Source organism: Salmo salar, unplaced genomic scaffold, assembly GCF_905237065.1.
Source record: "Salmo salar unplaced genomic scaffold, Ssal_v3.1, whole genome shotgun sequence".
Taxonomy (NCBI): Eukaryota; Metazoa; Chordata; class Actinopteri; order Salmoniformes; family Salmonidae; genus Salmo; species Salmo salar.
In genome coordinates, this window is record NW_025548249.1 from 231,552 (window position 1) to 242,500 (window position 10,949).

Sequence of the window (10,949 nt, forward strand, 5' to 3'; positions counted from 1 at the left end):
CCCTCACTATACTACCCTCTACCCTCACTATACTACCCTCACTATACAACCCTCACTATACTGCCCTCACTATACTACCCTCTACCCTCACTACACTACCCTCACTATACTGCCCTCACTATACTACCCTCTACCCTCACTATACTACCCTCACTATACTACCCTCACTATACTACCCTCACTATACTACCCTCACTATACTACCCTCTACCCTCACTATACTACCCTCACTATACTACCCTCACTATACTGCCCTTACTATACTGCCCTCACTATACTACCCTCTACCCTCACTATACTACCCTCACTATACTACCCTCACTATACTACCCTCACTATACTGCCCTCACTATACTACCCTCACTATACTACCCTCTACCCTCACTATACTGCCCTCACTATACTGACCTCACTATACTACCCTCACTATACTACCCTCACTATACTACCCTCTACCCTCACTATACTGCCCTCACTATACTACCCTCACTATACTACCCTCTACCCTCACTATACTACCCTCACTATACTACCCTCACTATACTACCCTCTACCCTCACTATACTACCCTCACTATACTACCCTCACTATCCTACCCTCTACCCTCACTATACTACCCTCTACCCTCACTATACTACCCTCACTATACTACCCTCACTATACTACCCTCTACCGTTACTATACTATCCTCTACCCTCACTATACTACCCTCTACCCTCACTATACTACCCTCTACCGTTACTATACTACCCTCTACCCTCACTATACTACCCTCTACCCTCACTATACTACCCTCACTATACTACCCTCTACCCTCACTATACTACCCTCTACCCTCACTATACTACCCTCTACCCTCACTATACTACCCTCTACCGTTACTATACTACCCTACTACCCTCACTATACTACCCTCTCCATCTATCCTACCTCCCCCTACCTCTCCATCTATCCTCCCCCCTACCTCTCCATCTATCCTACCTCCCCACTACCTCTCCATCTATCCTCCCCCCTACCTCTCCATCTATCCTACCTCCCCCACTACCTCTCCATCTATCCTCCCCCTACCTCTCCATCTATCCTCCCCCCTACCTCTCCATCTATCCTACCTCCCCCCTACCTCTCCATCTATCCTCCCCCTACCTCTCCATCTATCCTCCCCCCTACCTCTCCATCTATCCTCCCTCCCCCACTACCTCTCCATCTATCCTCCTCCCTACCTCTCCATCTATCCTACCTCCCCCCTACCTCTCCATCTATCCTACCTCCCCCCTACCTCTCCATCTATCCTCCCCCTACCTCTCCATCTATCCTCCCCCCCTATCTCTCCATCTATCCTACCTCCCCACTACCTCTCCATCTATCCTCCCCCTACCTCTCCATCTATCCTCCCCCCTACCTCTCCATCTATCCTACCTCCCCCTACCTCTCCATCTATCCTCCCCCTATCTCTCCATCTATTCTACCTCCCCCACTCCCTCTCCATCTATCCTCCCCCCTATCTCTCCATCTATCCTACCTCCCCCCTACCTCTCCATCTATCCTCCTCCCCTACCTCTCCATCTATCCTCCCCCTACCTCTCCATCTATCCTCCCCCTACCTCTCCATCTATCCTCCCCCCTACCTCTCCATCTATCCTACCTCCCCCCTACCTCTCCATCTATCCTCCCCCTACCTCTCCATCTATCCTCCCCCTACCTCTCCATCTATCCTCCCCCTACCTCTCCATCTATCCTACCTCCCCCCTACCTCTCCATCTATCCTACCTCCCCCCTACCTCTCCATCTATCCTCCCCCCTACCTCTCCATCTATCCTCCCCCCTACCTCTCCATCTATCCTACCTCCCCCTACCTCTCCATCTATCCTCCCCCTACCTCTCCATCTATCCTCCCCTACCTCTCCATCTATCCTCCCCCCTACCTCTCCATCTATCCTACCTCCCCCTACCTCTCCATCTATCCTCCCCATCTATCCTCCCCCTACCTCTCCATCTATCCTCCCCCTACCTCTCCATCTATCCTACCCCCCCTACCTCTCCATCTATCCTACCACCCCCCTACCTCTCCATCTATCCTCCCCCTACCTCTCCATCTATCCTCCCCACTACCTCTCCATCTATCCTCCCCTACCTCTCCATCTATCCTCCCCCTGCCTCTCCATCTATCCTACTTCCCCCTACCTCTCCATCTATCCTACCTCCGCCCTACCTCTCCATCTATCCTCCCCCTACCTCTCCATCTATCCTCCCCCCTACCTCTCCATCTATCCTACCTCCTCCACTACCTCTCCATCGATCCTCCCCACTACCTCTCCATCTATCCTCCCCCCCTACCTCTCCATCTATCCTACCTCCCCCACTACCTCTCCATCTATCCTCCCCCCTACCTCTTCATCTATCCTCCCCCCTAACTCTCCATCTATCCTACCTCCCCACTACCTCTCCATCTATCCTCCCCCCTACCTCTCCATCTATCCTACCTCCCCTACCTCTCCATCTATCCTACCTCCCCACTACCTCTCCATCTATCCTCCCCCCTACCTCTCCATCTATCCTACCTCCCCCCTACCTCTCCATCTATCCTACCTCCCCCACTACCTCTCCATCTATCCTCCCCCTACCTCTCCATCTATCCTCCCCCACTACCTCTCCATCTATCCTCCGCCACTACCTCTCCATCTATCCTCCCCCTACCTCTCCATCTATCCTCCCCCCTACCTCTCCATCTATCCTCCCCCTACCTCTCCATCTATCCTACCTCCCCCCTACCTCTCCATCTATCCTACCTCCTCCCCTACCTCTCCATCGATCCTCCCCCACTACCTCTCCATCTATCCTCCCCCCTACCTCTCCATCTATCCTACCTCCCCACTACCTCTCCATCTATCCTCCCCTACCTCTCCATCTATCCTCCCCCCTACCTCTCCATCTATCCTACCTCCCCACTACCTCTCCATCTATCCTCCCCTACCTCTCCATCTATCCTCCCCCTACCTCTCCATCTATCCTACCTCCCCCTACCTCTCCATCTATCCTACCTCCCCCTACCTCTCCATCTATCCTACCTCCCCCCTACCTCTCCATCTATCCTCCCCCCTACCTCTCCATCTATCCTACCTCCCCCTACCTCTCCATCTATCCTACCTCCCCCTACCTCTCCATCTATCCTACCTCCCCCCTACCTCTCCATCAATCCTCCCCCTACCTCTCCATCTATCCTCCCCCTACCTCTCCATCTATCCTCCCCCCCTACCTCTCCATCTATCCTACCTCCCCCTACCTCTCCATCTAGCCTCCCCCCTACCTCTCCATCTATCCTCCCCCTACCTCTCCATCTATCCTCCCCCCTACCTCTCCATCTATCCTCCCCCTACCTCTCCATCTATCCTCCCCCCCTACCTCTCCATCTATCCTCCCCCCTACCTCCCCCCTACCTCTCCATCTATCCTACCTCCCCCTACCTCTCCATCAATCCTCCCCCTACCTCTCCATCTATCCTCCCCCTACCTCTCCATCTATCCTCCCCCTACCTCTCCATCTATCCTACCTCCCCCCTACCTCTCCATCTATCCTACCTCCCCCTACCTCTCCATCTATCCTCCCCCCTACCTCTCCATCTATCCTAACCCCCTACCTATCCATCTATCCTCCCCCCCCTACCTCTCCATCTATCCTACCTCCCCCTACCTCTCCATCTATCCTCCCCCTACCTCTCCATCTATCCTACCACCCCCTACCTATCCATCTATCCTCCCCCTACCTCTCCATCTATCCTACCTCCCCCTACCTCTCCATCTATCCTCCCCTACCTCTCCATCTATCCTCCCCTACCTCTCCATCTATCCTCCCCCTACCTATCCATCTATCCTCCCCCTACCTCTCCATCTATCCTACCTCCCCTATCTCTCCATCTATCCTACCTCCCCCACCTCTCCATCTATCCTCCCCTACCTCCATCTATCCTCCCCTACCTCTCCATCTATCCTCCCCCTACCTCTCCATCTATCCTCCCCCTACCTATCCATCTATCCTCCCCACTACCTCTCCATCTATCCTACCTCCCCTACCTCTCCATCTATCCTCCCCCTACCTCTCCATCTATCCTCCCCCTACCTCTCCATCTATCCTCCCCCTACCTCTCCATCTATCCTCCCCTACCTCTCCATCTATCCTCCCCTACCTCTCCATCTATCCTACCTCCCCCTATCTCTCCATCTATCCTACCTCCCCCACCTCTCCATCTATCCTCCCCCTACCTCTCCATCTATCCTCCCCCTACCTCTCCATCTATCCTACCTCTCCCTACCTCTCCATCTATCCTACCTCCCCCTACCTCTCCATCTATCCTCCCCTTCCTCTCCATCTAGCCTCCCCCTTCCTCTCCATCTATCCTCCCCCCTACCTCTCCATCTAACCTCCCCCCTACCTCTCCATCTATCCTACCACCACCCTACCTCTCCATCTATCCTCCCCTACCTCTCCATCTATCCTCCCCCCACCTCTCCATCTATCCTCCCACCCCCTACCTCTCCATCTATCCTCCCCCCTACCTCTCCATCTATCCTACCTCCCCCTACCTCTCCATCTATCCTCCCCCCTACCTCTCCATCTATCCTACCTCCCCCCCTACCTCTCCATCTAGCCTCCCCCCTACCTCTCCATCTATCCTACCTCCCCTACCTCTCATCTATCCTCCCCCTACCTCTCCATCTATCCTCCCCCTACCTCTCCATCTATCCTCCCCCACCTCTCCATCTATCCTCCCCCCTACCTCTCCATCTATCCTCCCCCCTACCTCTCCATCTATCCTCCCCCACCTCTCCATCTATCCTCCCCCTACCTCTCCATCTATCCTCCCCCCACCTCTCCATCTATCCTCCCCCCTACCTCTCCATCTATCCTCCCCCACCTCTCCATCTATCCTACCTCCCCCCTACCTCTCCATCTATCCTCCCCCTACCTCTCCATCTATCCTCCCCCTACCTCTCCATCTATCCTCCCCCTACCTCTCCATCTATCCTCCCCCCCACCTCTCCATCTATCCTACCTCCCCCTACCTCTCCATCTATCCTCCCCCTACCTCTCCATCTATCCTACCTCCCCCCTACCTCTCCATCTATCCTCCCCCTACCTCTCCATCTATCCTCCCCCTACCTCTCCATCTATCCTCCCCCCACCTCTCCATCTATCCTCCCCCCCTACCTCTCCATCTATCCTCCCCCTACCTCTCCATCTATCCTACCTCACCCCTACCTCTCCATCTATCCTCCCCCCTACCTCTCCATCTATCCTACCTCCCCCTACCTCTCCATCTATCCTACCTCCCCCTACCTCTCCATCTATCCTCCCCCTACCTCTCCATCTATCCTCCCCCTACCTCTCCATCTATCCTACCTCCCCCCACCTCTCCATCTATCCTACCTCCCCCCTACCTCTCCATCTATCCTCCCCCTACCTCTCCATCTATCCTACCTCCCCCCTACCTCTCCATCTATCCTCCCCCCTACCTCTCCATCTATCCTCCCCCCCCTACCTCTCCATCTATCCTACCTCCCCCTACCTCTCCATCTATCCTCCCCCTACCTCTCCATCTATCCTACCTCCCCCTACCTCTCCATCTATCCTCCCCCTACCTCTCCATTTATCCTACCTCCCCCTACCTCTCCATCTATCCCTCCCTACCTCTACATCTATCCTCCCCCTATCTCTCCATCTATCCTCCCCCACCTCTCCATCTATCCTCCCCCTACCTCTCCATCTATCCTCCCCTACCTCTCCATCTATCCTACCTCCCCCTACCTCTCCATCTATCCTCCCCCTATCTCTCCATCTATCCTACCTCCCCCCTACCTCTCCATCTATCCTACCACCACCCTACCTCTCCATCTATCCTACCACCACCCTACCTCTCCATCTATCCTCCCCCCTACCTCTCCATCTATCCTCCCCCACCTCTCCATCTATCCTCCCACCCCCTACCTCTCCATCTATCCTCCCCCTACCTCTCCATCTATCCTACCTCCCCCTACCTCTCCATCTATCCTCCCCCCTACCTCTCCATCTATCCTACCACCCCCTACCTCTCCATCTATCCTACCTCCCCCCACCTCTCCATCTATCCTCCCCTCTACCTCTCCATCTATCCTCCCCCTACCTCTCCATCTATCCTCCCCCCTACCTCTCCATCTATCCTCCCCCTACCTCTCCATCTATCCTACCTCCCCCCTACCTCTCCATCTATCCTCCCCCCTACCTCTCCGTCTATCCTACCACCACCCTACCTCTCCATCTATCCTACCTCCCCCACCTCTCCATCTATCCTCCCCCTACCTCTCCATCTAGCCTCCCCCCTACCTCTCCATCTATCCTACCACCACCCTACCTCTCCATCTATCCTACCACCCCCCCACCTCTCCATCTATCCTCCCCCTCTACCTCTCCATCTATCCTCCCCCCTACCTCTCCATCTATCCTCCCCCCTACCTCTCCATCTATCCTCCCCCTACCTCTCCATCTATCCTACCTCCCCCTACCTCTCCATCTATCCTCCCCCTACCTCTCCATCTATCCTCCCCCCTACCTCTCCATCTATCCTACTTCCCCCTACCTCTCCATCTATCCTCCCCCCTACCTCTCTATCTATCCTACCTCTCCATCTATCCTCCCCCCTACCTCTCCATCTATCCTCCCCCACTACCTCGTCCTTTACCACCCTACCTGAATCCAGTTGGAAGGTTTATAGCTCAGTAAGGTGTGTTGTGATTGGTGTAGAGCTCAGTAAGGTGTGTTGTGATTGGTTTATAGCTCAGTAAGGTGTGTTGTGATTGGTTTAGAGCTCAGTAAGGTGTGTTGTGATTGTTTTATAGCTCAGTAAGGTGTGTTGTGATTGGTTTATAGCTCAGTAAGGTGTGTTGTGATTGGTTTATAGCTCAGTAAGGTGTGTTGTGATTGGTTTATAGCTCAGTAAGGTGTGTTGTGATTGGTTTATAGCTCAGTAAGGTGTGTTGTGATTGGTATAGAGCTCAGTAAGGTGTGTTGTGATTGGTGTAGAGCTCAGTAAGGTGTGTTGTGATTGGTTTATAGCTCAGTAAGGTGTGTTGTGATTGGTTTAGAGCTCAGTAAGGTGTGTTGTGATTGGTTTAGAGCTCAGTAAGGTGTGTTGTGATTGGTGTAGAGCTCAGTAAGGTGTATTGTGATTGGTCCCAGGCACCTGATAATGAGGTGTATTGTGATTGGTCCAGGGACTTGATAGTGAGGTGTATTGTGATTGGTCCAGGGACCAGATAGTGAGGTGTGTTGTGATTGGTCCCAGGCAGCTGATAGTGAGGTGTATTGTGATTGGTCCCAGGGACCTGATAGTGAGGTGTGTTGTGATTGGTCCAGGGACTTGATAGTGAGGTGTGTTGTGATTGGTCCAGGGACCTGACCAGTGAGGTGTGTTGTGATTGGTCCAGGGACCTGACCAGTGAGGTGTGTTGTGATTGGTTCAGGGACCTGACTAGTGAGGTGTGTTGTGATTGGTCCAGGGACCAGATAGTGAGGTGTGTTGTGATTGGTCCAGGGACATGATAGTGAGGTGTGTTGTGATTGGTCCAGGGACCAGATAGTGAGGTGTGTTGTGATTGGTCCAGGGACCTGACCAGTGAGGTGTGTTGTGATTGGTCCAGGGACATGATAGTGAGGTGTGTTGTGATTGGTCCAGGGACCAGATAGTGAGGTGTATTGTGATTGGTCCAGGCACCTGATAGTGAGGTGTGTTGTGATTGGTCCAGGGACCTGACCAGTGTGAGCTGTGTTGTGATTGGTCCAGGCACCTGACCAGTGAGGTGTGTTGTGATTGGTCCAGGGACCTGACCAGTGTGAGCTGTGAGGAGTTGGGTCCTCTGCCGGCCGGATGGGAGGTGAGGAGTACGGTATCTGGAAGGATCTACTTTGTGGATCACAACAACCGAACAACGCAGTTCACTGACCCTCGGCTTCACACCATCATCAGGTGCACACTTATTGCACTTATTGCACTTATTTCAGTTATTTCATAAACGTAGTTATGCCCCTCGTGTGAAAAGAGATTTCCACCTTACGCTCAATAACTGGTTCCCTTTAGTTGCCATGACTCCAACCAAACACTTCCTGTAGTTGTCATCTCGCGTCGATGTGGAGGAATTTACTGTAGTTGCCATGACTCCAACCAAACACTTCCTGTAGTTGTCATCTCACCTCGATGTGGAGGAATTTTGGCCCAGATCCTCCCACAAACATCTCGTTGGGATTTGGTTTGGACTCGGATTCGGCCGTTCCAGAACTTCAAATGTGTTGCTTTTTGGGATCCATGTTGTCCAAAGGGTTTTACCTTTATCTCACCTGTCCATAGAACATTCCTTTATCTCACCTGTCTATAGAACATACCTTTAACTCACCTGTCTATAGAACATACCTTTATCTCACCTGTCTATAGAACATACCTTTATCTCACCTGTCTATAGAACATTCCTTTATCTCACCTGTCTATATAACATACCTTTATCTCACCTGTCTATAGAACATACCTTTATCTCACCTGTCTATAGAACATTCCTTTATCTCACCTGTCTATAGAACATTCCTTTATCTCACCTGTCTATAGAACATACCTTTAACTCACCTGTCTATAGAACATTCCTTTATCTCACCTGTCTATAGAACATTCCTTTATCTCACCTGTCTATAGAACATACCTTTATCTCACCTGTCTATAGAACATTCCTTTATCTCACCTGTCTATAGAACATACCTTTATCTCACCTGTCTATAGAACATACCTTTATCTCACCTGTCCATAGAACATACCTTTATCTCACCTGTCTATAGAACATACCTTTATCTCACCTGTCTATAGAACATACCTTTATCTCACCTGTCTATAGAACATTCCTTTATCTCACCTGTCTATAGAACATACCTTTATCTCACCTGTCTATAGAACATTCCTTTATCTCACCTGTCTATAGAACATACCTTTATCTCACCTGTCTATAGAACATACCTTTATCTCACTTGTCTATAGTACATACCTTTATCTCACCTGTCTATAGAACATACCTTTATCTCACCTGTCTATAGAACATACCTTTATCTCACCTGTCTATAGAACATACCTTTAACTCACCTGTCTATAGAACATACCTTTATCTCACCTGTCTATAGAACATTCTTTAAACTCACCTGTCTATAGAACATACCTTTATCTCACCTGTCTATAGAACATACCTTTATCTCACCTGTCCATAGAACATACCTTTATCTCACCTGTCTATAGAACATACCTTTATCTCACCTGTCTATAGAACATACCTTTATCTCACCTGTCTATAGAACATACCTTTATCTCACCTGTCTATAGAACATACCTTTATCTCACCTGTCCGTAGAACATTATTTTTATCTCACCTGTCCATAGAACATACCTTTATCTCACCTGTCTATAGAACATACCTTTAACTCACCTGTCTATAGAACATACCTTTAACTCACCTGTCTATAGAACATACCTTTATCTCACCTGTCTATAGAACATTCTTTAAACTCACCTGTCTATAGAACATACCTTTATCACACCTGTCTATAGAACATACCTTTATCTCACCTGTCTATAGAACATACCTTTATCTCACCTGTCCATAGAACATTCCTTTATCTCACCTGTCTATAGAACATACCTTTATCTCACCTGTCCATAGAACATTCTTTTAACTCACCTGTCCATAGAACATTCTTTTAACTCACCTGTCTATAGAACATTCCTTTATCTCACCTGTCCATAGAACATACCTTTATCTCACCTGTCTATAGAACATACCTTTAACTCACCTGTCTATAGTACATACCTTTATCTCACCTGTCCATAGAACATTCCTTTATCTCACCTGTCTATAGAACATTCCTTTAACTCACCTGTCCATAGAACATTCCTTTATCTCACCTGTCTATAGAACATACCTTTATCTCACCTGTCTATAGAACATACCTTTATCTCACCTGTCTATAGAACATTCCTTTATCTCACCTGTCTATAGAACATTCCTTTAACTCACCTGTCCGTAGAACATTCCTTTATCTCACCTGTCTATAGAACATACCTTTATCTCACCTGTCTATAGAACATACCTTTATCTCACCTGTCTATAGAACATACCTTTATCTCACCTGTCCATAGAACATTCCTTTATCTCACCTGTCTATAGAACATACCTTTATCTCACCTGTCCATAGAACATTCCTTTAACTCACCTGTCCATAGAACATTATTTTATCTCACCTGTCTATAGAACATTCCTTTATCTCACCTGTCCATAGAACATTATTTTATCTCACCTGTCTATAGAACATACCTTTATCTCACCTGTCTATAGAACATTCCTTTATCTCACCTGTCTATAGAACATTCCTTTAACTCACCTGTCCATAGAACATTATTTTATCTCACCTGTCTATAGAACATTCCTTTATCTCACCTGTCCATAGAACATTATTTTATCTCACCTGTCTATAGAACATACCTTTATCTCACCTGTCTATAGAACATACCTTTATCTCACCTGTCTATAGAACATACCTTTAACTCACCTGTCTATAGAACATACCTTTATCTCACCTGTCTATAGAACATTCTTTAAACTCACCTGTCTATAGAACATACCTTTGTCACACCTGTCTATAGAACATACCTTTATCTCACCTGTCTATAGAACATACCTTTATCTCACCTGTCCATAGAACATTCCTTTATCTCACCTGTCTATAGAACATACCTTTATCTCACCTGTCCATAGTACATACCTTTAACTCACCTGTCTATAGAACATACCTTTATCTCACCTGTCCATAGTACATACCTTTATCTCACCTGTCTATAGAACATTCCTTTATCTCACCTGTCTATAGAACATACCTTTATCTCACCTGTCTATAGA

General features: G+C 49.3%; 1 protein-coding gene across 1 annotated transcript in view; it reads left to right on the forward strand.

Moving 5' to 3' along the window:
• Positions 1–10,949, forward strand: part of LOC123732807 (E3 ubiquitin-protein ligase SMURF1-like) — a 70,493-nt gene that overhangs the window by 40,500 nt on the left and 19,044 nt on the right. The window contains 1 exon segment of the mRNA XM_045712089.1: positions 7,847–7,993. Within this exon segment, the coding sequence (XP_045568045.1) occupies positions 7,847–7,993 (147 nt within the window).